The following is a 26,797-nucleotide window of genomic DNA, read 5'->3' on the forward strand; positions in this document are numbered from 1 at the left end:
GCTCTTTCCTTCATAACCACCATATTCAAACAACTATGAACTGCATTTGCCTATGTTGATAAATATTTTTTTCACATTATGTGTCTATTTCTAGTTATGTATAGTTTCTTTAGAAAATATGTATTGCTACTATGTCATAACAATAAAATACACACACACACTCTTCAAACCTGTTTGACTAAGTATATTTTACCCATGGTTATAATTATGTATTGCATGTATGTATGTATGTATGTATATATATATGTATATGTTGTTTCTGTGCTTGGCATGTTCGTGGGTCATTGCATGGCTCCTGGGTGGGCTGTTATACTAGATATCTATGAATTCCTGCTATCATCTTATCACACTTATCTACCCATCATCATATGTCATGTCTCTATCAAACTATCCTCCATTCTCACTCTGACTCATCCCAAATCCTTTCTACTACTTTCATCTCCTAAATAACTCTGCCTAAGCTCTTCCCTCCGCTTCCACATCTAACTCACCAAACCTCACTCTACTACCGTGACCTCCCACACAACCCTACTAAATTCTCCTGCATTTATCTCACCCTGCTACTATGCTCTCCCTAAACCTTCCACATACTCTTCCCTCCTCCATCCCCCCCCCCTTACTCATCCCAAGCCTTTGGGTTGAGTAAATTAAGGATATACTCCCAATTAACACTTCTGGATTTCTTTCCTCCTCCACCCCTCCATTACTCCAGTCAATCTAACTAACAAACTCTCATATCCGCAGCTCAAATTAACTCATAATAATACTAAAACTGTACTCATTATTTCCCAATACTAATCAATCCCTTATTCTTGTTGGGTTCCAGAGTAGCGTGCTACTCACTGAAAAGCGATTCGACACCTCGTCAGGGGTAGTAAGCGCTAAATAAGTACGATTACAATACAATACAATAACTGTACGTTTAACTATAGCTGCTGAATTTCTATGGTTTTGTATGGGTAAAACCTCAACCTAACTATACGTCCCTCTAAACTTTTTTGTTTTCAGTGAAGATAGATAGATAGATAGATAGATAGATAGATAGATAGATAGATAGATAGATAGATAGCAGTAATGCCCATGCAGTTATTTTGCTCTCTGGCTAGTTCCCAAATCCTGTCATAGTAAAGTTTCTGGGAGCCCCATGTAAAAAAAAAAATTGCACCTCATTTGTAATAACTTCGAATTTTATTACCAGTTTTCTACTAATTCAAGCCCATGCTTCCAAACAATATTGACCTGCATGTTAATAGTTACATGGGGAAATAGAAGACTGAGTAAAAGTTCACATTTCGAGGGCCCGTTTGGAACTGCATAATTGACTATTTGACCCATGGCTCAAAAAGTTTCTGACTTAATTAAACGTCAAAAACAAAACTGTAGGTATTTCGAAATAAAAAAACGCCAGTGCCATGAATGAATGATTTCTGGAAATTAGAACTCAATTAGCTAACACGCACTTAGTCGTCTTTCCTTTTTCCCGTCGACAGTACAGATACTGCGTCACACGGCTGGCAATCGCTCGGAACTATTTCCTCCGAAAGCTGCTGTGATATAAAAACTCCCGCCCATGCTCGAGAACAGAGACGGCTCTCTGACCCGGCTTCTATAAAGACTCGCACAGCTTTTCTCGTTTCCCTGTCGAGTTCTTTTATCTACAAGATGAAGACTTTAACTCGCGCGATTTTGTTTACTATTCTTTCGGTCGTGTTTTCAGCTGGGGCTGCTGAAGCACAAGAAGAAGGCGGGAGCAAAGAGGACAATGCCATGACTGCCTGTCCCTTGAAGCTCAGGAGCAGTGGCAAATGCGAAGGAGAAGAATGTCCCTACCAGGTAAACCTGCCTCCCATGACACTGCAGCTTCCCAAGCAGTTCCACCTGCTGGAGAAGACGCTCAAAGAAGTGCAGAGCCTCAAGGAAACCGTAAACAAGATGAAGAAGTCGTGCCAAGACTGCAAGCTTCAGGCAGATGAAACCCAAGGCAAAGGGAGCAACGAGCGGCAGGTGCCCGAGGGAGAGAGCCCCACGGAGAGCGGCCGGGTCACAGACAACAAGATCCAGGAGATGCAGTCCAAGCTGAACAAGATGTCAATCAGCCTGAGGAACGCGCGCAGCCAGATCACCGTGCTCCAGGAGCGCCTGGAGGGGCTGGGCCCCGTCAGCATGAACAGTCTGGAGGATTACGTGGACAGCAAGGTAGAAAACCTGACCTACGTGCTGACGAGCTTGGACACCAAGTGCTCCTCCAGCTGCCCTGCGCTGGAAGCCAACCCAAGTAAGTAGGCTTTCCTCGGCCAACTGGCATCTCCTACCTGTTAATAACTTCTTGCAATGGTAGCTTTTAAATAATAAAATGGCAAGTAATCATTATGCAAAGCGGAACGGCAATACCAATCCGGAAAATTGGAGATTATTGAGGGATATACACCCATTGCCGGGAAACACTGCCATTACCTCAACACCATTATATCAGCTGGCCACCAAATCCATCCCACTACAACTTCAGTGGCAACACTTAAGGGTCAAATTGCTTGACTGAAGTTAGGATAGTTGATTTGCTCAGACGAGGTAATGGCGGGTCAAGGCAGCGAAAAAGGCCACACATGCTATTTTAGGGGCTAGAAATTGACACACAACTGTTTACAGACTTTACAATTCGTACTACAGCAGCTGTCATGCAGTTGGGAATGCCACGAAGGGACTGAGGGAGATTCCTCAAATCAAGTTCTGGCTACCACACTTGGCAATACAAAAGGTGATTGATCAACCTCTATTATGTTGCCAATCAAGCTGCGCTAAATATCACTTCCACTGAGAATTGTGACAGCCACTGCGTGATAACATTTGATGCTTATCTGCAAGGAAAGCAGAGTTTGAATGGGACAGATACTTCATAATAATACATATAACTTAAGTCACATAAAACCAAGATGGCCTGAGTACTGAAATATAATTTATATCGCGGGTGTAGGCATCGTTAGTGTAGCAGCTACAATGGTGATTTGCATCAGTGGTGTGAAATGCACCCTCTCACCCACTCTGCAAACCCCATTATGGCTATCTTTGGGTACACACCCAGGAGCAAGGGGACAGGAGCGTAGCTTCAGGGGAAGGGTGTTACACCCCCCCCTAACAAATGTATCTTGTGATAAATAGTTGGGTACAGGGGCTTTTAGTCTGGGATGGTGAGGTGTCATGTCGAATTTCACCAGCAATTTTTTTTTACACACACACACAAACAAAAACGCACACACACTCTCTCCCTCAAGCGGTTTGGGAATACTTAAAAATTGTTGGTTATTTCACAAAATAATGTGCTTTCTCCTACTTAGTGCACCTACCAATCTGCATTCCTCTCCCCTTCCACCGCCCCAAAATCCCTATTGTGCGCTTTGCTTGTTGTTTAAGGTATTTCTACATTATGGGCCAGCGTGGCTGTTGGGAAATCTGAAGCACACACATCCCAGTCTTACAGACCAAGCTACGCCCGTGCAAGGGGAATTAATTTCACTGGTTGGGTTTTGGCTGATGGCACCCTTTGCTGTGTCAATTATTTTACAAGCTGGAGACCAAGGTGTTTATTTAACAAATACTTACAAAGCAGACTATACGATTAGCAATCGTGTGTCTTGAGCTACTGCACCTTTGTAAGGAGAGTGTTTCTTGTGCAATGCGTGAAGCCGAATATGAGTCAAAATGTTCAGAAGTGTGAGGGTGGTTGCCTAGTCACACACGAACAGCGCTGTCAGCTCGGAGCTCACAAAAACAATAACGTAATTCACATTCGTAAGTAATATTTCACTATAGTGAAGCACTTTGAATGGAAACCATGGGTGGGCGCAGAGAAAGAAGCTTGGGTCTGAAAGTGAAGTGACCAAGATCTACCATTGTTGTGTGCCCTTTCGTGTAACTCTTACATGAATTAGGCAGGGTATAAAACGGAACCTCTTTCTGCAGTTCTCTGTTAGGGGTATGGGGGGGGAGGGGGGGGCGGGGCGCAAAACGACGGAAAAGGAAAGCAGAGAGGCGAGAGAAATCAAGAGACACAAATGGAAAGAGAAAGGTAGCGAGGGAAAGCGAAATCAAGAATACAAGTGGGGGAAGAGGAAGTGAAGTAGAAGAGGTGGGAGAAAGAGGAACAGAACAAGCAAAGGAAGGGAAGACCGAGAAAGTAATAAAGAAAGAGTAACAAAAGACGAGGAAGAAAAGTAAGCCGATGAGACGAAAACAAAAACAAATGCAAGAGGACCGGGGCCATACGAGTGTGATGAAGAGATGTAGACAGCGAGGCTTGGAGAGAAAGAGTGACAGGGAGAGAGGACGGAGATCGAACAAGCGAGAGGGGACGCACGTCTGGTGTTCTCAACTCCTAGCAGTGTGTATTAACTTACAGTCATTACTGTCACCACCACCTAATACTGCAGCATACTTCGCTGAGACTATGTGAAAGTTGACAGGCGCGGGGGAAGCGGGGCAGTCCGCTTGGGGACATCAACAAAATGTACGATAGATGGCACTTGGAACATATTTAGGGTTCTTTTTTTGGGAGTACGGGGCCGAGCAAGGCCATCCAAGACATAAAAAGAATGGCATCTGGGTTTCAATTAACCTGCTGTCATTCAGATAGGTGAAACGTGGTCCACATTTGTAAACCGGAACCGTTTTGGACTTCCATGTACTCACGAGAGCGGGAACACAGCCGTTCACATATCATTAGCACTTCGGATACAGGCAAAGGCTCCACAGAATCAGGGCACCATGACAGCATCTATGTCACGCCGGCGGATACACGATGGAGCGTGAAACTGCACGCTCGAGGTGCTCTGCAATGGACTCATTGAGGGCTTGCCCTTTGCGACCCCAGACCCCCGAGGTGGCAAACTTCGTGCCAGGAAAACATGGCAGTTCATTCTTAACAAATTGGTTGGGGCTCAACTCGGTTTTCGGTCACTGTTTTTTACACTAGAGGTGAATAATAACATATTATTTACTATTCGTGTAATAAAAATGTGAATATGCCCTTCAATGGCAGCAGACGTAAGTAAAACATGCGTTTAAATGTATGTTGTGTGTGTGCTTGTGGGTGAGAGTGTGTTTATATGAGAGTGTGGGTAAGTGTGACATTGTATGTATGTTTGAGTACGCCTGTGTGAGTGAAAGTGGAGGTCAAAGGGCATGATGCCATTACCACTAATCCTGGCATTTAAGTGAATTGATGTCCATGTTGTCTGCCCCGACTGAACTGCCCTTGAGACCTGGCATTATTTTGTAAGGGATGCTTAAGCCCAAAGTTAACAGTACAGTAGTCACAGTGACACGTTATTCTTGGTAAAAGGGTGCCATATAGTTCAAGTCCCATTTCCACATCTGCACGTGAAGCGTGGAGCAGGCTGGGCCGGACTGGCTGTACCGGGCATCGGCATTTCCCTAGGAGTCTGCAAGGGTGGGGCGCTTTTGTTACTGGAGAGCCTGTTTTATAGCAGGGCAGCAGTTTTAAAAGAATTACAGAGTTCCTTGTATATCAAACAGTGTTTAGGCATCAATAAAAATGCCAAGATACCTTTGGTGATTAATGTACCTGCTGGAGGGCAATCAGGGTTTTGTCTAGTGGCAGGTTTGACTTATCTAGGGCAGCCCAGAGGGTTAATATGCAAAGAACATGTACTATGCAGATCACAGAAAAGAAGTTCAGTGGAATAATGCTTTTGTCACAGAGCTCCTTTTGTTACTGTGCAGTTCATAAATTACAATCATAATCTATCACAGTGAGCTGTGAACTGCCATCAAAGAACAGCATGCAGACTGCAGGGTACAAGCTAGAAAGTTGTGTTTTTTCCTCAGTTTTCTTATCCTACTTTAGCTAAAAATGGTTTGTTGGGGTAGAACTAAATTATTAGTAATGTCCACCACTGTGTTACCTTCTGAATCATGAGTTCATGCTTCCCAAGACCAAGCACTCTTAAAAATGTCTACCAGTATGGATGACATGTGAATACTACCTGTTGCAGTCCACTTTGTCAACATTCTCTATACAAAGATTTACACACGTATGATTCATTTTCTCTGTATGTGTGTGTGATGTAATGTGCTCCAATACCCCACGCTGTTAAGAGAGGTGCAAAAAGACAAATGAAATACATGTGAGAGGGGCTATGAAGTGATGAGAAGCACTGTTAGAGGGTAATAAAGAGGGACTCATTGAAGAACCTCAATAAAGATTGCCATACCCTGTTGCAGTGTAAGACAGGGCCACTGGAATTATGTGATTGTGTGGAGATTTCTGCATTTTTGTCGATTTGCCACATTTGCTGTGTAATCCATCATCTGCCACATAATCCGCAGATCTTGACTAAAAAAAAAGTTGTTTCTTGCTCGAACAGTTTAAAAGTTACTAGAAATGCAGCAACACGTATTCCCGCTCAGTGGAAGGGCCTTAGCAAATGTTGACTGGTCACATTTCTGTAGATTATTGCTATATTTGGGTTTTAAGCTAGTACTAATAAGGTGCAAATAATGCGCCGACAGTTTTAACAAATTTAAAACGTACAAAATAAAATAATACTATCACAAAATGTGCCTCATAATGCCGCATAATTTTCCTTTTCTTTTTGCATAATTTACTCAGCACTGCTGCATAATGTGGCCCTTCCCTGCTGAATAATTCCAGTGGCCCAGGGGTAAGGCCATCATTACTAAGTTCTAGACACTAATACAACTGAATACATACTGAAAAATGTGTTGTAGAAAACACAGTTTTTGCCATTTTTCCCAAATTGTCTTGAGAAAGCAGGAAATCTACCTAGGCCCATTGAAGTAGTCGGGCTCGCTCACTATGCACATTATGGGGGCTGGGCTGACAAAACTTGCCAGGGTTGCTTTGGGTTTCCAATCCGGCTCTGAGAGCAGGACAGGATACCACGGCATATGGCGAGGCAGGTGGAGTGACAGAGGGTCATGAGCACACATACGGGAGTGCGGCAGGATTAATGTACCTTGCATGCACACTGTTGGTAACCCAGCACAATATACAAGACTTTCTTATGAGCAAAAATAAACTGGAGTGTTAAAACAGCAGTCAAGGAGGGGTGCACCTCTCAACTTGAGTGCCTTGCTCGAGCTTTGCTCTGAACTCAGTAAGTATATAAGAGGCATTTTATCTAAGCGCTAAACAAGCTAAACAACCTGTTTACAGAAGCAAAAGTGTACAACACATTCCCAATCTTTTTTTTTTTTTTTTTCAGGCTCGGTTTGTAGTTACACTGTTAGAACCAAGCCAGGACCCAGGTTCGCCTCTTCCTATGAATTCTTGGCTCACCCACGTCTAGCCCACATACTGATTATTCAGATTAGCCCTTCAAACACTGTCAAATTGCCCTACAGGCCAGTCCATCCCCTGCTATAACTCAAATTGTACCTTTTCCTAAACAAAGTTCAAGCAAGTCTAGTGGTTTCTTGTCAAAGGACCCCCATTAGCTCTGACAAGTTGAGAGGTGCTGCAATGTAGTCAGAGGTATAACAAATGTCCCATGTGATGTAGGTGGTCCCTGCCCATCAGGGAGATGGCGTTCCATCAGCCAACGGCCTAAACACGTGTAAGACAACCATTCAAGCTTAGCATTTAGGACCTCACTGCACATTGTGCAAAAGAGACCCAATGTTTCACTCGGCACTACTGGCTGCCACTAATACAAAGTTCCTGGATATCGGTGTAGCAGCCTGCCCACAATGTATACAGTGTTGCCGCACAAAATGTTGCTTTGTCCATTGATGGTGGTGCTGTTTTAAGACTCTGTCTTTTGCTCAAAAGGTTGCTCTCTGCCAGCACGAGTAGGGATGTGGCTTCCATTGGTGCAGCACATCAGTGACACTGGGTGCAGAGGCCTGAGAGGTCCACTGAACCTTAATTATTGCTGTATTTGACAGATGCGTGGCCTGCCAGGGATTAATATGTAGAATCAATCCATCAACAACAATATCTGAATTATTTTTGGACAATAGATTATATTTTGTATCTTATGTTATTTATGATCAATTGAACTCTAGCTCTCTCTTACAGATAGTGGGAGCAGGTGTATACATCATCACAGTTTATAACACATTGTATGTCCTTATTATATGTATATACACACACACACACACACACACACACATACACATACACATATATATATATATATATATATATATACACACACACACACAACTACATTAGAAGACAAATTCAGACACACTTTTGTCAAATTTAAAAACGAAAAATTAGGCGCAACCTCCACAAAGTCTTTTTTATGATTTGGGTGGTCTAGTCTATCTTTTGGTATCTATATCCACCCACGGTAGTTAAAAAAAGAATACTAGATGTAAAGTCAATGGTATATCCACTGCTTTATCCGTTTCTCTTTTTTTAGGTCAAGCGTAAGCGTTCGACCTGGTGTTTACTTTTAATATACTTCCTATGGCTCAAAGTGATTTCATTTGTTGGTTGCAGTTTTCTTTAAAACTTCTTGCACACTAGTGGTCACTTGTGTCTTTTTCTCCCTCGTTTTTCTGTTTCAGAGCAGTGACCAATTACTGTATTAGTCCACTTTGGTTTCTTTATCTTTTGCTGTGACAGACTACTTTGGCAATTCTTTGGTGCTCTCTTTTCACTGTGGTTGTCATAGGCTGGTAATTGCCTGGGTTTTATTGCAGCATTCCGTTCCTTCCACCTCCTCCCATGTAACTGACATTTGTTTTGACTTTATTCCAGTGCTGTCCTCAGCCCTAGCTCACAAAATAAGCCTATTTTACAAAAGAAACACCCAGTTGTTTAGCTCAGTGCTCACAAAAGCAACAATATGCCCTTTCTGGTATAAAGTAGCTAAACCTAGAAGCAATGATCTGAAACTTGCTTATTCTCACATCTGGAGTCTATCCTCAATGGCTCCTCCCTACCAGCACTCAGGACAGCACACACAGGACATTGCTCATCTCCTTTAATGGGGCCATAAATCTTATCAGTCTACTCTGCTTTTGTTAACTTCATTAGAGCTTTGTTGAAATGAGAGGCAAGAACGTTTGCAAGACTTCATTCTGTTAAAGAAAAAAATAAAATACTTTTCCAGCCTTATTTTACATCGTCTCTCCTCAAGGGCTTGTGATTTCTGATGTCAGAAGCCACCAGTGACCATCAGAACATGGCAGGAAAAGACTTAATTATGAGACAAGGTTGACCAATTTATGTGGCAAGAAAAGTCCAGTTATGAATTTGCAATGCCAATAGTTTTAACTCAAGAAAATGCGAGACCTATTGCATGGCAAACGCTTGTTCTTTTTTTGGGCTCCTTGATGATCTACTATCGATGCATTTCAGCCCTACATTTATGGCCTCCACAGGACAAGAATGAGGATAATGTACCTTCCTCTGCTGCGTGGTACAATCTTATGCAGAAAACCCGGCCGACGGCAAAGACAAAAAGGTTGTAGCGTGCCAAAGCTAGCTCCCTTAGCTTAGTAGATCCCTCGGAGGAAGGGAGCCCAGGGCACAAGTCAGGAGTACACACGGGTTCACGACGTCCACCCACTATTTTCACAGGGTGGGCGCTGTCCACCCTGCAAGAAGTGGGCCCCACTGAAATATGTCCTGTTGTCATTTTCAGACAAAGGGACACAATCAGCAGTGCCTGCACCTTGTATGCCATAGTTTTTCAGCAGCAATATGCAGGTGGTGAGGGGGCTTTCATGTTTCAGACTCCAATTGAGCCCATAACAAAGGCCGAATTAAAGGAGCCATCAGGCCTTCTTTTGTTTGTCTTATTGTGACTGGGAGCTATCTGAGCCTCACACCTATATGCAAATGCAGGGGAGGGGAAACAAAGGCACATAGCTTGTTGTTATCACTTCTCAAATACTTGAGAGGCATGTTATTTACGTTGTTCAATCCCTGTGCATAAGAGATTTTCATGCACTGCTAGAATGTCAGATTTATTGGCCTGTTACAGTATTTGTACAAATAATTTAATTACCACTATTTTGTTTTATTTCTTTTACAACGCTACTCATTCTACTGCAAGGTGTCAAAGCACTTCACATCACACATACACATTATACATTGGCAATAAATCCTATAAATGTGTAAATCAATGTAAAAAATGCGTTATATAAGACACCAAGGGTTAGAAGATGTACGAGTCACATCATTTATAGCTTTATATATTAAAATTACCATTTATGAACTGCGAGCAACAAAAGGATCTCTGTGTTAAAAACAGTAACTCACTTTCCATGCAACATAATAAAAATCTGTAATTTGCAGTTAGATTATGTGCTTTGAAGCAGGCACGTTAGCCCTCTATGCTACTTTGATTCAAAACCGGGACTAGAGAAAAAAACAGGTTTCTCCAGTAAATGCATTACCCCCAAAAGTTATCTTATCACTATTTTTATTCCCTGAGATTTACTGGGCACACAAAGATCTCTGCAGCAGGTGCCTGAACCCCACAAGATTTTTTTAAATGTAGACTTTGCAACCAATTAAGCAGAACAGATGTACTGCCATGTTTCCAATGTCTTTGAGGCAAAGTTAAAAAAAAAAAAAAAAAAAAGTGTACTTTGAGGCCCAGATTTTGCATCAGGTTGTGTCACTTTTTTGGCATAAGCCCGAGGCAAATTCTCATTTGTTAAATATTGTAATAAGCTCAAACATAACCATGGTAGACCTGCTAACCATGTGGCACTTCATGTGATGTCACTTCATATGATGCCACATGCGATGCCAAGCACCGTGATGTCACACGCTATGTCGCTTGCATACTGCCTAACTGGGTTAGTCCCCCACTTATTTTTTGGGGACTTGTGCTCTGGGCACGCCTCTAGTCCTGTGACGGTTCACCTCCTCCCTGCAATCACAACACGACCATCTCTTGGCTCATGAATGGGGAAATAATTGTCTATACCCTAATGTTTAGGCACACTGCGCCAGCCAGCATTTTGTACTATTTGATGACCCAAGGCTTCGAGGGTTATTTTGGCAACCCTCTATTTGTTGATTGTATTTGACCGATCCAACACGACCAGGGAGGGCCCTAGGCCTTGACACACTGGCTGTGCCACTGATCACCACTCCACGTGCCTTAAAACGAGGCCACCATCCTAGGTGACTCCAGAGATGCGGTGTTCACATTCCAGGCTTGCTGAAGAGTGCAGCAGCTGCGGGGTAGGCCGGCTGTCTGTCCCCTGAGAGGTCTGAAATGCTGTATAACACAGTTGCGGCCGGCTATTCCTGTGGGTGGGGTGACGTCGCATAATAATTAAAAATGACATTAAAAATAAATAAATAAATAACCTCGGCTCCCGCGCGCACTGCTTCTCGCTCCTATGAAGGCTGCAGGCACAGGCTCCCCAGCCTGCCCTGCGGCCAATCCTGAGGCTGCTTAAAGCAGCCTCAGGATTGTCTGGAAGCGCCCTGGCTAGGCGCTCCCAGGCAGACTGGGAGCCTGTGCAGGCTCGGAGACAGCCTACTGCCCATGTATGTTGGGCCGGCCGGCCAAACATACATGCGCAGTGAGGAGAGTGCACAGTGCACTCCCCTCTGCTCATCACCCCTGTGGCCCCGCCCTTACACAAGGAAGGGATAATGAACGTAGTTTATTATCCCTTGCTTGCGAAAGAATTCGCAGCGGTGGCTGCTGGCGGGGGCTGCCCCTGGTATAAGGCATCTCGGAAGTATTTCACACATCACTCCGCGCTTGTCGCTCGCATTTGGAGGGCCTAAAGCTGCTGGAGCTTGTTGTTCGTTTAAAACGATGGCCTGGCGTTAACGCGGTCATCTAGCTCGCGAAGGAAGGCTAGGCCGCCCATGGTCATGAAAGTAGTAATTTCACACGTACTTCAGGTATTTCCTACATTCGATATGAGCACCGTTAAAAATACTGCACAGTCCTCTAACAATCGGTGTAATTGATAATATTTCCCGTGGGAACTCCATCACAGAGGGCGATCTGTTTTGTTTAAGCACGCGATACTTTCGGCTGTCATTTTCAGGGAACACCCGTAAGTAAATGACATAATTTCCAGTGGCCTGGTTTTCGAAGGAGGAAATTCTGATGTGTTGTATTGTGCGTTCCTTCCCCGTCATACGGCCAAGTTTCGTCAATGCACATACAAAAGAACTACATCCCTTTCCTGCAGCATCTGTCCAGAAGTCCAGTTCGAGTACAGTGGTCACTTATGTTTCCTGCCCAAACATAAATTGTGCACATTCCAAATAAATGTACGAACGATCACGAGGACATAAGAATTTCAAACTTTAACAAGAGTACAAGTCACGATGACAAAGCAGGTGTGCTACAAAACCAGAAAATTCCGACGTGAACCCAAGGCTCTTAGAAAAGACAAAAGAAAATGCGATGCCCTAACGTTTCATCTTTTCGTCCGGGCTGGTGCTACTTTGAGGTGACCTTAGGCAGCTGCTTTAGTATGACACCACACGAGGTCAAGGAGGGGGGCAGATTGGAACACATGACCTGAAAGTTATATGAAGTACTGAAGGAAAGGGAGCGCCAAAACAGAAAAATGTAATTTTGCCTTATGCTGCCAACATCCTGGAACCGGATCTGTATTTTATTGCATTGTATTTATAAAAACGTTTAGCAAGCTAAGAAGCAACAAAAAGCTGTATAGTAATAGAGGTTTTTTTTTTACATTATGAGCAGGGCACATTCAAAAGACTGTGGACATGTGTGTCTTTTGTAATCCACGTAGGCACTCTGTTGAATGCTCACATTCGCTCTGCCAATTGGAAGGCTTAGAATACCCCCATTGACTTGTATTTTTCTAAATTCTGTAAAAGTCTGAAGCAGCAATATATAACAGACAGGAACACTGGCCTGGTTTGTGTGACTGCAGGAGAATGATATAGAGGGAGGAAGATGCTAATCGCCATTGTGCTAACATGCCATTCATTGTCATTTTCCCTCAGTATGGGTCCTTGCTATTGCTTCCAGCTCCACCCATAATTGTGGGGTGGGCAATGACCAACGCTTAATGCTTTCAGCAGACGGCAAAAGCACTCAACATAATAGGTGTATAATGGACACCAAGATATAATCTGAGTTCAATTGTAATTTAACAAAGAGTTGCATTTTCATGAAACCATACACAATACAACCCACATTCAGATCCTAAATGGAACATACTGGATAATTTCGGTTTCATCTGTAGTCAGATTTTCCAGTAAAAAAAACTTTTTTTTAAAAAAAGAAAGAAAGAAAAACTTTCTGATCAGTGCTGCGATGGGAATTTCTCATGGTGGTAAAGGGGAATATTGCTCTGACGCGAGTCCCAACTGCACGTGAAACTGGTACCCTGAACTCTATTTGGGCCCTCACATCACATTAATCTGGCATATCCACAGAGGCCTAGGCTTGTCCCTGACAAAGTGATGTCCCGAAGCTGTCCTGTGACCTAGAGGGACACCCTAAGCATGCACATATACCAGGCAGTGGAGCACTGCCCCTGCCCTAGATAAATTACATAAAGCAGTGGTGACAGCATACCAGGTTTTGTGAACTTATAGTGCAACAAGACCTTTCTCTTTGTGTCAGTGAAGCCCAGTTTACTGACTCCCTCTAATGTAAAGGTTTGCTGATATGTGAATCCCACACAAGATGGAGGATAAGGATAACTTCCTCAGGCAGTGGAACAGTATTGTTTGCATTCCTGTGGCTGGAGTGTGGAGACCCAAACACTGAACTGAGGAGAACAGACAGGGCTCCCTTTGGAAATTCAACCACAACCCCGTATGCAAACAACTACTGATTAGTTGTTCTTGAGCACTGGTGGAGTCTAGGGATGTGTGATGCGGTTGTATATTCTGTTGGTCCATATGGGAAATTTTCTATGTAGGGCCTGCCTATGGTCTTTCTCCGGTTACTGCTTCAGTGAGGTTGATTATGGCCATATGCAGAGAACTCAACCTTCTTTGTGTACCTGTTTTGGCCACTGCTGCTTGAAGCAAGCCCTGTTTCTACTAGCTATAAGAGCCATCACTTGCAAAAAGGCTGTCTCTGGAAAGCAGCCTGGAAACAACATCTGAAAGAGAACCAGTTTGAACCACTCCTAAAACCTTAGATAGTGGATCCACATTCTGTGGGTGGACAATGTGAATAAAAAATGGATCCACACCACTGCACTTTGTTCCAGTCCTAAGTTCTTTTTGACCAAGGAAGGCATTGCTCTGCAGAGTAGTGTAGAAGCTTCTGAGTGACCAGGGCTGGTGTCTGCCTCTTAGACAATGTCACAGAGGTGAAGTCTGCTGGAAGCCTGCCTGCCTGCTGAGGGTAGGAATGTGCCTGGCTCTGCAAGAGGACACACTTTCCAAGAGGAGAAACTCGGCGTGTCCCTGGTATGCCTTTCTTGGTATGTGGAACACCAAGAGATTGGTGAGAAACAAAAACAGCAATCGAGGAGTTATCTATCCTGCAAAGCCCCCTCAGTCTTCTTGCAAACTTCCTGAGTGAACTGAATCAGTAACATACCAGCACAAAGATTCCTGTCCTGTCTGCCATGGGCTTAAAATATTGATACTGCTGCTGCCAGAGAAAAGGGAAGCTGCCTCACTGCAGAAGTGGCACAACAGGATCAGCCTGGAGGCTGTCACTGCGCAGGGACACTGGTGAATAGGAAATCCACCAAGGGGTCCCAAAGGTTACGTCTTATCACCTGTATGTAGGCAGCCAGGAGGATCGCTGCTGCCGAATATTGGTTTGACAGCGCAGTCCTGCCCAGCGAGTCTGCTCCGTGAAACTTGATCCAGACAAAACTGCAGCCCCATGTAAAAGGTGACAGCACATCCTGCACCCACTGTACCTTCTGAACACATCCAAAAGCAGGTAAATGCAGGGCTTATTATGCATAAATAACAGAAACTGACGGAACGAGGTAAGACTGCAGTGCCACTCAGGACTTTTTAAATCAAGGGTTAAAAACCACATTGAACAAAGTTGCTCCGCTAACAAGAGAATGCTTTGAGTTATCTGACCTCATCCTTGTCTACTCTGTAAAGCTCTGGTAACTGTAAAGCCAGAAGATCAACATGAGCAGGGTTGGAAGGGGTACTAGAGAAAAGGGGGTTTAGCACTTCACTGTTAATACAAAGTTGTAATCAGTTACGTTTATGTTCTCATCATGCGGAGTAGTATTCAGGTATGTTTTGTGATTAAAGTACCTTCTTTTTTTATTAGAAGACAAGCACTGAGCTGGACTTTAGGTTGTTGTTCTGTTGGTCGAGATCGGAGCTCTTGCCCTTCAAACTCCCTCCCTCAGAAGTCTGTGCCTGCTCACCCTCGCTACCCTAACTCCCAAGTGAAGAAAGAGATAAGGTTGGCCACAGAGGCATAGTAGGACCAACACGAGGACACCAAGGCAAATTACCTCAACCAAAAGATTTGGGGCCTAGTAACCTCTGACTGCCCTGTGCCCTCCTCCCATAGGGAGAATGACACTCAGTGTCAAATCTCTGTTCAAATAACACTAAAATAAAAATACATCACATGCTGAATTATGATAAATGCCAACTCACTAACCCTTAATAGAACCAAGTTAAGGAGGAAGAAAGAGGCTCCTACATACAGGTGAGAGAGTAATATGAAGCGAGCAACCTCAATATTCGGAGTTAGTCTCATATTCTGAGTGGTCTGTGAAAAAAAAATGTGGGGTACTCTAGTGAGTGTAGTTCACCACAATCCTGGGATCATTCTGTTCTATGACAGTGGTCATGGTAACAAGAAATATCATGTTCTAACCACTAAAAATGTCCCAGTCAAGAGCTGCGCAGCTGTATTGTGGTCTCCTGCCTATGAGGTCTCCAAAACGTGGGCTGGAAATGAGAAGATCCAACTTCAGATTTCCAAGAAAGCTGGAAATTACTGCAAACCTCCGCCAATGCTAGGACAAACTGCTATCAGTAAAACTCAATATAGGGATGACTCACAACGACGAAAACTGCGATATCAGTACAACTGAAAGGTCAATAGGAAATTGAAACAGCTCCGTAATCCGATTTAAAATCCATCCTAAGGGTGAGCCTAGAAGCCAAAATAAGCTATGGGTGGAAGGCGTGCTAAATCGAACCCACTGGCAATTGCCACATTTCACTCTATTGAGAACCTAGACCGGCTTACCTAGGTGTGTGAGCCAGGTATATCACATTAACAAGTGGCAAAAAAATGCCCTGCAGAAATACCGAATGAAAATAGCAACTACCGCTGTATTGTCAAAGCAAGTTTTTATGGGTAGGTGTAGATTTTCTATTAGTGATTCACACTGATGTACCTACAAGATATTTTTATCATAGGTGCGGAGTTAAAAATAAGTCTTTATGCATCTGTATTTACTTAACAATACTATGGTAATTGATATTCTGCACTCAGTATTCCAGCAGAATAATAACAACAACTCAGGCCTGAGTCTCAAGCTGCACTTTGTAGTACGTTTTATAGTATTGTTGCGATTGTTGATAAAAATGTTAAAGTGCCAATTAAAATTGTTTAAAGACGAGAGATGTGAAAGTAAATACCAGTATGAGGTTGGTATCCATGTTAGGGAGGGAGGGTGCCGTGCATCTGCAAGAGTTTCTGGAATAGAAGGCCCGAGGAAGACAAGCACATTATCGATACTTACCTATGGAAAAACGTCATGTAGAAGGACTCAAATATTAACAATATTATTAAAATAATCAAATACTCGATAAGTTTCTCGCTCTACAGTAAGAATCAAATGAGTTATTGTTAAGTTTTTCCAGCTAGGCAATACTAATATTCTTGTCCTATTTGCATTTTTTATTCAGGTTTTCAACTTCTGAATAGAGACTGCTCCGATTACTTCAAGGCAGGAAGAAGGGTGAATGGAATCTACAGGGTGACCCCTGATCCGAAAAACAAAACATTTGCGGTCTACTGCGACATGGAATCTATGGGTGGAGGCTGGACGGTGATACAGACGCGCCAGGACGGAAGCATCCATTTCAACAGAACCTGGAACGAGTACAAAGCTGGCTTTGGAAACCTCAGCAATGAGTTTTGGTTGGGCAATGATAAAATTCACCTCTTGAGCAAGAGTGCGGACATGATGCTAAGAATTGAGCTGGAAGATTTCAACAGCACCAGAGAATATGCGAAATACGAACAGTTTTATGTTGCTAATGAATATCTGAAATACCGCCTTTCTGTTAGCGGGTACTCTGGTACAGCTGGGGATGCCCTGCATTTTAGCAAAAAATTCAACCACGATCAAAGGTTTTTCACAACACCAGACAGGGACAATGACCGATATTATTCAGGAAACTGCGGGACCTACTACAGCTCGGGCTGGTGGTTCGACGCTTGCATGTCTGCCAACCTCAATGGCAAATACTACCGTGAAAACTACAAGGGTGTTCGCAATGGGATTTTCTGGGGCACTTGGCACGGTGTTAATGATGAGATGCCTAACAGTTACAGACAAGCATTCAAATTTGTCAAGATGATGATTAGGCCCAAAGGCTTTGTGCCGTAATATTTTGCCCGCCATAAATCATTTGTTCCGTCGTAATTTTGACATCTCTAGCCTTAAAGTAGTTTTTTTTTGCACTGGATAAGTTTTTCATAACTTGTAAAGTTCTGTTGTGCTGAAAAAAATCTACCAGCACTTGCTACTACTGCAAACAACATTAAGACAATGATGATCTAGCTTCTTCAGAGGCAGAATTGAAACCACCACACCACTCACTACTGAGCGATCCCAAAAAATACATCTGTCCCTTTCTGAACCTAACATTCACCCGTTTGTCTCTTTATGCTGGATGAGTATCTCCGAGACAAACTGCACCTGCCAGCCTTTCAAACTTCCAGGATCGATAGATAATTGAGTACCGTCGCGTTGTTAACCGCACTGCTTGTTACCAGTGCCAATGGGCAATTCGGTTTGTAGGATCTGTTTCTGAATGAGGACTAGTATTAAAATCCCCTTTTCTCATATTTGTCCTCTTTTATAGTTTATCAAATTCCTAATATTCTTTCAACGAGAGTATAACCTTAAATCCACTTCTTCCTACTGGTTCATTGACCGTATATATATATATATTAACACCTGATCAGTTTCAGATGGGTTCAGGCTGAGAGTCTATTTTGTTTACTGAGTGCATAATATTAATAAAGTGCAAGACACATCCAATGTCCTCATCCGGCCTTGTGTTTACATTTTAGAAAGGCATTTTGGTTGCGCACCCGATTTAAAAATGCACGGTGTTCAAGAGTGATCACGGAGCAGGGCCGGAGTAAGGATTTTTGTCACCTTAGTCAAAGTTTCTCCCTGGAAAAAGCGCCACATTTTTTGCTTTAAGGGACAATAAAGTCCTTGCTGGTGATGCTTTTGACTGCCGGCTATAAACAGCATGGTAGTTTGATGGCACGTCTGACGTGCATGTAGCCCATCGAGTCCTAGGGGGTCCTCTCAGTTTTGATACTGGTCTCCTGGATGTGTACATTATATGAAAAACAAAATTACAAGTACCAGACTGAAAGAAAAATCTGGGTGAATTGACTACCTACGCCTGACCTGTTGCCATTTGGGAAGTCTACTCCACTACAGCACTTTCAGTAGTGTGGGAGATCCCACTGCCCTTGTGCTTGTCAATCGATTAATTGCAACAAGGACCAGGTGGAAATTCCAGTAGAACAGTTTCAAATGGTTTCTACTTGAAAGAGTTTGCAGTATTAGAGTTTTGTATACAAAGGAATTGCTATGGACAAAATTATAGGGGATTCCAGTGGCATTCTGGAACTGATTACAGGCGTCTAGCAGCATCTGTTGGTTTCATATATTATTTTGGCTTCTTCAACCAGGTTCTTCTGGACCCAAAAAGCACATCACATCAACTGAACCACCCAGTTTAGCTAGCTCTTGAGTATGCACTGCTTTGACAGTGTCTATTACTCCATAAAACAACTTTTTGTTCAGCTTTAGACAGCACACCAATTTTCTTTGTTACAACTTCAATATCTTAAACTATCTGCTGCAAACATTTCGTGCATTTTGTCACAAAACAAACAAGAAAACATTATTTACAGCTCAGCTTGCACTGTTCTCGTCAGATAACAACATGGAAGTGCGCAGGGTGTTCATTTTGTAAAATAAGCAGCAACTTCCCAGTTACAGCTAACAAGCGAGGCCTGTCTTGGCGTAAAGTTTAAGTCTGCGTAGGCTGTTTAGTAGAACCAATACAAAATATACAGCTTTCAGATGTTGGTTCACCCATCATCTGATTATATGGAGCATGGGAGCAATACTTAACTCCCAACTGAAACCATCTACTTTAATTGTTCCTTACACAGTAATGGAATAGTCGAACTACTTTGATGTATGCTGTACGCATGCAAAGGGGTTTAGTAAAAGTACCCATAACATGAGACTTTTAATATATTTGTATAAAATCAATGAATAATGTTATAAAGAGTACATAACTAAAAACGTCATTGTAGGATATAGATTATTTTTTTAAGAAGACTGGCAATGTTTAATATTTGAAAAAAAACCTCGATATGCAAAGCCATAGTGCTGCAATATATTTATGCCATGTTTAAAGGCAGTGTGTGCAAAAGTATGAAGAACAGCGGACTTAGTAAATGCTATTCAATAGAGGATTCTGCCGCTAATGCAGAGAACGTTTATGTAATCTCCTTTCTCTCTCACTGTCAAAAAACATTGGAAATGTATCCAACTAAAAATGTTACTTACCCGAAATGACCCTCTTTAATCACCTCATTGAAAAGGACAAATAGCAACGAAGAAAATCATGTCCAATCTGCTTCAAAAACGTTCTGTAACTTAGTTCCTAACATGTACATTATTCGTTCTATTTAAGTAGTGGAAACAGCCGGTGGGGCTTGAGATCAGGCCAGTTATGGCTTGTGTGCCTGAAGGCAGGGGTTCGCATCCTTTATCCTTGTTTTTTGAAAGGGAATCTACTACAAGGTAACTGTCCCACCAGGAGGGACGGGTCTTTGCAAATTATTTGGGCATTTTCACAATACAGTGTTTTATTTATTAACTGAAATTCAGAAGACTGTTAAAAATTAAGCTCATCGGATGGGATTCTCTGGACTAATGAAAGCACCGTACAAGCAAACTAAAAGAAAACACGCGCTGGCAAAGTGAAAATGTCTGTCTTTGGCTGCGGCTTTGTCTATGCTTGTTTTATTTGGCACTGTTTTTGTAAAACTTTATTGCTGAGAGAGCTGCTGAGCCCTCGCCAATATTAAACAAATGGCTAAAAACACACTTTTTTTGGTTTCAACAAGCACACACTGTCATGGTAGTCCTTGGCACTGAAGGAAACTACTTTGCGTAAGGACGTGCCCCTTTGCTGTGAAGAGCAGAGTGCTGCAATTCAAAAAGAAGTTAGACTACGACTAAAATGGGCTGATCCAAGGTCCCCTGTGAATGACACAATATACCAGTGGGTGAAGAGGCCCGTGTGAAAGCACATACGTTATTGTAAAATAAATGGTCTTGCCTAAAATCACACCTAAAAATCAGTTTGAAACATAATATTTGCACAGATCAGCCACTAGCAGTAACAGTATGACTGCATCTTTTTTAATTGCAGTATCTTACATGGGCTCAAATTAGCAAAATGGCCGTCCAAACAGGTTGTTTTGAATTTAAAAAAATATATTTTTCATTGAACTTTCATGAACATGGCATCTAAACACACATTTATGCATTTGGAATATTTTTGGTTATGAAAGCTAGCTTGGCCAAACATGTCTTACAAAGCTAAACTTATGTAATAAAATAATAAACTAAGATGGTCATCTGTCTTTTCTTCATGTAATGTCTTGCAGAATTGATTGGAGCGTGAAGATACAATTTACGTATCAGCATGCTTTGGCTCAAAGTAGTAAAGTCTTTGCAACATTATACAATACACCAGATTTGTAAAGCACTTGGCTACCCGAGACCGGGCTTCCCAGCAAACAAGTTTCATTAGGTGCTTACAGAACCCTGGTCTTTTTCTGTAACATCAACATATTGTAGAATAGGGGTTAAAAATACCCATTTGGCAGCCTCAAGACAGACAAGCAGGGGGTCATTGTGCCGCAGTCGTGATGGTGGAGATTGTTTACCACTGGTGACCAAGCGTTGGTCCTACCACGGAGCTGCTAACTGGGCAAAAATTACCTTACCACACTTTATTCTTAGAATAGTGAAGACGAGTACCCAAGGTTGTCACAGTGAGGTAGTATGAAGAGAATAGACTGAGGACTCATGCAATAGAAGAAAAGGCTCAATAAGTGAATGTCCAGCCCAGTGCTTTTCTTAAGGAATGAGAGATACTTTATTCACACCATTGGAATGTTGGGAGCTCCACTTGAGACAATGGAATGCTCTGAGCTTTTACTGGCTGGTAAAAGCCCTGAGCATCAACATTCCAATGTTCTTTGTTCACAGCAACAGCTGTGAACAAAACCTCACAGAGCCTGAGGGGATTGTAATCCCCTCTGGCTCCGAAAGGACTGTTTTATTAGAACATTCTGCCCTCTAGTGGCAGACGTTCTAATAGCCTTATAGCCCTTCGTAGCTGAGCTATACCGGCCATTAAAGTCCTGCTCCCTTTTTAAAGGCCCTCGCCATCGGCTCAGGACTTTAACACTGGAGCGGGCCTTTAAAGGCCGGTATATCCTGCTACGGTGGGCTCTAATGCTATATTAAAACACTGGAATATTGGGAGTCCTATTGAAAAAACAATGGAGTGTTTCTGTACCAAAAATGGCTGGTCTAGGCTGTTTCCAACATTTCAATGTTTTTTGCTTTACGACATTTTGTAATCTACTTCTGTGGGCTTTCCCCATAACCATCTCATGCCCATCACTTTCATTCATTCCTTGGCCTGCCTTTCAAAATGTCCTTGCTTTACGTTTGTCCTGCCTTGAGGATGATTTGTTACCACCTTGAAGCCGGACCATGTTACATGGATTATTGCATGATCGGCCACATACGTTAGTGTGGCGCTCTGCTTTCTTCTTTTGCCTCTCTGCTTCATGCTCCGTGACCGTATGTTGTTTCTTCCTCTTCATTGTTTTTGGGCATGCCACTGGTTTTTTTGTGGTGTCTTCGCCCAAAGGCTGCAAGCTGGGGAGGGCGGTGGAAAAACTCGACTGGAGGAGTGCTTTACAAGAGTACAACTTACATACAAGAGTACCACTTACATACAACGTTAGCAGTTAAAAAATATAAAAAAAACTGGTGCATTTAAAACAAAAAAAAAAAAAAAAAACAGAGAAATCCTCACGTGGCTCTCCCAGCACAGAAGGAGAGCTGAGATTACAATATTCACTGCACTCGGGAAACTTGCCCCATAATGTTTTGCAGGGCACTTCTTTTTCAAAATATTTTGGCCCATAACTCAGTCTGTGGCGGTCCTATGCCAATGGAACCACTGCTAAACCATTCAGCATGACACATTCTGTCTAGGTCATCTCTAGGTCCCCACACTAGGTTGGGGGGGACCCCAAATTGTAGACTCTCCCACCATTCAGTGCCTTTTTAAGCTCCGATGGCTGGAACCTTTGTTTTATGGCTGGGAGTAGTTTATGTTCAAGGTCCTTTTAAAAAAAATATTATTGCAGTAGGCCTCCTAGGCCTGAAAGTGGGTAAGGCACTATGCCCCCTTGGGGCTAAATATATGGCTACACTGCATTACATTCTGCCATTCTCTTTTCATGGGGTTATGCCTTCTAGGCGCTTACTATATGGTTACATGACCATGTTTCTTACAAATGATATTTTTATTGAAGGGTCCACCAGGGGCTGTTCTGAGCATTACAGTCAAGATACTACAATAGTCTCTTCACTGAGAAACTCGCCCAATAATGCTTTGTGGGGCATTTCTTTCACAAATGTTTTTCCCTATAACTCTCTGTGTGGTGGTCCTAGGACAATGGGACCACCATCAAAATGTTCAGCTTGATACACTCTTTCCGTCTATGTCATCTCTGGGTCCCCACACTAGATTGGGGAGGACCCCAAAACAATAACCCCCCCAACTATTCAATGTCTTTTAAAGCTCTTTCATGGCAGGAACTTCTGATTTACAGCTGGGAGTAGATTGTATTTTAATGGCCTTGTTTGTAATACTATGCAAATAGGCCTGAAAATGTGTAATGCGTTAAGCCTTCTAGGGGCTAAATATATGGTTACATTGCCTTATTTTCTGCCATTTTCTTTTCAGGTAGTGTAAGGAAATGCCTCCTTGGCATGGTTACCCCCTGACTGTTTGCCTTTGCTGATGCCAAGTTATGATTTGACAGTGTGCTGAGGCCTGCTAACCAGGCCCCAGCACCAGTATTCTTTCCCTAACCTGTACCTTTGTTTCCACAATTGGCACACCCTGGCATCCAGGTAAGTCCCTTGTAACTGGTACCCCTGGTACCAAGGGCCCTGATGCCAGGGAAGGTCTCTAAGAGCTGCAGCATGTCTTATGCCACCCTGAAGACCCCTCACTCAGCACAGACACACTGCTTGCCAGCTTGTGTGTGCTGGTGGGGAGAAAATGACTAAGTCGACATGGTTCTCCCCTCAGGGTGCCATGCCAACCTCACACTGCCTATGGCATAGATAAGTCACCCCTCTAGCAGGCCTTACAGCCCTAAGGCAGGGTGCACTATACCATAGGTGAGGGCATAGGTGCATGAGCACTATGCCCCTACAGTGTCTAAGCAAAACCTGAGACATTGTAAGTGCAGAGTAGCCATAAGAGTATATGGTCTGGGAGTCTGTCATACACAAACTCCACAGCACCATAATGGCTACACTGAAAACTGGGAAGTTTGGTATCAAACTTCTCAGCACAATAAATGCACACTGATGCCAGTGAACATTTTATTGTGAAATACACCCCAGAGGGCATCTTAGAGATGCCCCCTGAAACCATACCCGACTTCCAGTGTAGGCTGACTAGTTTTAGCAGCCTGCCACACACCAGACATGTTGCTGGCCACATGGGGAGAGTGCCTTTGTCACTCTGTGGCTAGTAACAAAGCCTGTACTTGGTGGAGGTGCTTCTCACCTCCCCCTGCAGGAACTGTAACGCCTGGCGGTGAGCCTCAAAGGCTCACCCTCTTTGTTACAGCACCCCAGGGCACTCCAGCTAGTGAAGCTGCCCGCCCCCTCCGGCCACGGCCCCACTTTTGGCGGCAAGGCCGGAGGAGATAATGAGAATAACAAGGAGGAGTCACTGGCCAGTCAGGACAGCCCCTAAGGTGTCCTGAGCTGAGGTGACTCTGACTTTTAGAAATCCTCCATCTTGCAGATGGAGGATTCTCCCAATAGGATTAGGGATCAGGGAGGAGGCACAAAGAGGGTGTAGCCACCCTCAGGGCTAGGAGCCATTGGCTACTAACCCCCAGACCTAAACACACCCCTAAATTGAGTATTTAGGGGCTCCCAGAACCTAGCAAGATAGATTCCTGCAACCTAAGACGAAGAAGGACTGCTGACCTGAAAGCCCTGCAGAGAAGACGGAGACACCAACTGCTTTGGCCCCAGCCCTACCGGCCTGTCTCCCCACTTCAAGAAAAACTGCAACAGCGACGCGTTCCAAAGGGTCCAGCGACCTCTGAAGCCTCAGAGGACTACCCTGCATCTAAAAGGACCAAGAACTCCCGAGGGCAGCGGCTCTGCTCCAAAGAAGAAATATCTTTGCAACAAAGAAGCAACTTTTAAAGAACACACGTTTCCCGCCGGAAGCATGAGACTTTGCACTCTGCACCCGACGCCCCCGGCTCGACCTGCAGAGAACCAACACTACAGGGAGGACTCCCCGGCGACTACGACCCTGTGAGTAGCGAGAGTTGACCCCTCTGTACCCTCCCAGCGACACCTGCAGAGAGAATCCGGAGGCTCCCCCTGACCGAGACTGCCTGCTTCAAAGAACCCAACGGCTGCTAAAGACACTGCACCCGCAGCCCCCAGGACCTGAAGGATCCGACCTCCAGTGCAGAATCGACCCCAAGGTGACCCTCTCCTTTGCCCAGGTGGTGGCTTCCCCGAGGAGCCCCCCCCCCCTTGCCTGCCTGCTTCGCTTAAGAGACCCCTGTGTCTCCCATTGAATCCTATTGCAAACCAGATGCCTGTTTGCACTCTGCACCCGGCCGCCCCCGTGCAGCTGAGGGTGTACATTTTGTGCTGACTTGTGTCCCCCCCGGTGCCCTACAAAACCCCCCTGGTCTGCCCTCCGAAGACACGGGTACTTACCTGCTGGCAGACTGGAACCGGGGCACCCCCTTCTCCATTGAAGCCTATGTGTTTTGGGCACCACTTTGACCTCTGCACCTGACTGGCCCTGAGCTGCTGGTGTGGTAACTTTGGGGTCGCTCTGAACCCCTAACACAGTGGGCTACCTTGGAACCAACTTTGAACCCTGTAGGTGGTTTACTTACCTGCAAAACTAACAAACACTTACCTCCCCCAGGAACTGTTGAAAATTGCACTGTCTAGTTTTAAAATAACTTATTGCCATTTGTGTGAAAACTATATGCTATTTTGCTAATTCAAAGTTCTTAAAGTTCCTAAGTGAAATACCTTTCTTTTGAAGTATTATTTGTAAATCTTGAACCTGTGGTTCTTAAAATAAACTAAGAAAAGTTATTTTTCTATACAAAAACCTATTGGCCTGGAATTGTCATTGAGTGTGTGTTCCTCATTTATTGCCTGTGTGTAGAACAAATGCTTAACACTACCCTCTGATAAGCCTACTGCTCGACCACACTACTACAAAATAGAGCATTAGAATTATCTACTTTTGCCACTATCTTACCTCTAAGGGGAACCCTTGGACTCTGTGCATGCTATTTCTTACTTTGAAATAGTACATACAGAGCCAACTTCCTACAGGTAGTTATGCTCGCTAGGGGCAGACTATATGGTTACATGACCAAGTTTCTTACAGATGCTATTTTTATTGTGGTGCCCTCAGGGGGCTGTTCTGAGCATTAGAGTCAAGATACTACAATATTTGCTGCACTCAGAAACTCGCCCCATAATGCTCTGCAGGGCATTCCTTATCAAATCATTTTGGCCCATAACTAGGTGTGTAGTGGTCTTAGGACAGTGGGACCATCATCAAAATGTACAACCTGATGCGCTCTGTCTATATCATCTCTGGGTCACCACACTAGGTCGGGGGGAAGGGGACTCCAAAATAATAACCTCTCCCACTATTCCGTGTCTTTTTAAGTTCTGTCATGGCTGGAACTTTTGTTTTACAGCTGAAAGTGGCTTGTGTTTTGAGGACCTTGTTTTGTAATATTATTCTAGTAAGCCTGCATGGCTTGAAAATGTGTAATGCACTACATCCTCTAGCGGTTCAATATATGGTTACACTGCATTACGTTCTGCCAATCTGTTTTCATGAGGTTATGCTCTCTAGGGGCTGACTGTATGGTTACATGACCATGTTTCTTACAAATGCTGTGCTCCTTCTGTTTAGGTCATCTCTGGGTCCCCACACTAGGTTGTTGGCAGGACCCCAAAGTAATAATATCAAAGAATATAATAAATAATGGCAATATATTCATTTTTTGATGCAGATAGAGGAAAATGGTAAATGGAAGTGCTTTAGATATATGCAGGGCCACTGGAATTATGCAGCAGAGAGGACCAAATTATGTGGCAAGAAAAGTCCAGTTACGCATTTACAACACCAATACTTCTAACTCAAGCAAATGTGAGACCTATTGCATTGCAAATGCTTGTTATTTATAACATTCTACCCTCAGCGGAT

The 26,797-nt window shown here is 43.6% G+C and overlaps 2 protein-coding genes across 2 annotated transcripts in view; one reads left to right on the forward strand and one right to left on the reverse strand.

Moving 5' to 3' along the window:
* The window catches only part of CCDC146 (coiled-coil domain containing 146), an 897,036-nt gene that overhangs the window by 733,742 nt on the left and 136,497 nt on the right, over positions 1 to 26,797 (reverse strand). The window lies entirely within an intron of this gene.
* On the forward strand, positions 1,522 to 20,825 carry FGL2 (fibrinogen like 2). The gene is made up of 2 exons (XM_069229680.1): positions 1,522 to 2,275; positions 16,823 to 20,825. Exons 1-2 carry the CDS (start codon positions 1,663 to 1,665, stop codon positions 17,527 to 17,529), a joined length of 1,320 nt encoding a protein of 439 aa, XP_069085781.1. The 5' UTR covers positions 1,522 to 1,662; the 3' UTR covers positions 17,530 to 20,825.

Source organism: Pleurodeles waltl, chromosome 4_1 (assembly GCF_031143425.1).
Source record: "Pleurodeles waltl isolate 20211129_DDA chromosome 4_1, aPleWal1.hap1.20221129, whole genome shotgun sequence".
In the NCBI taxonomy this organism is placed as follows: Eukaryota; Metazoa; Chordata; class Amphibia; order Caudata; family Salamandridae; genus Pleurodeles; species Pleurodeles waltl.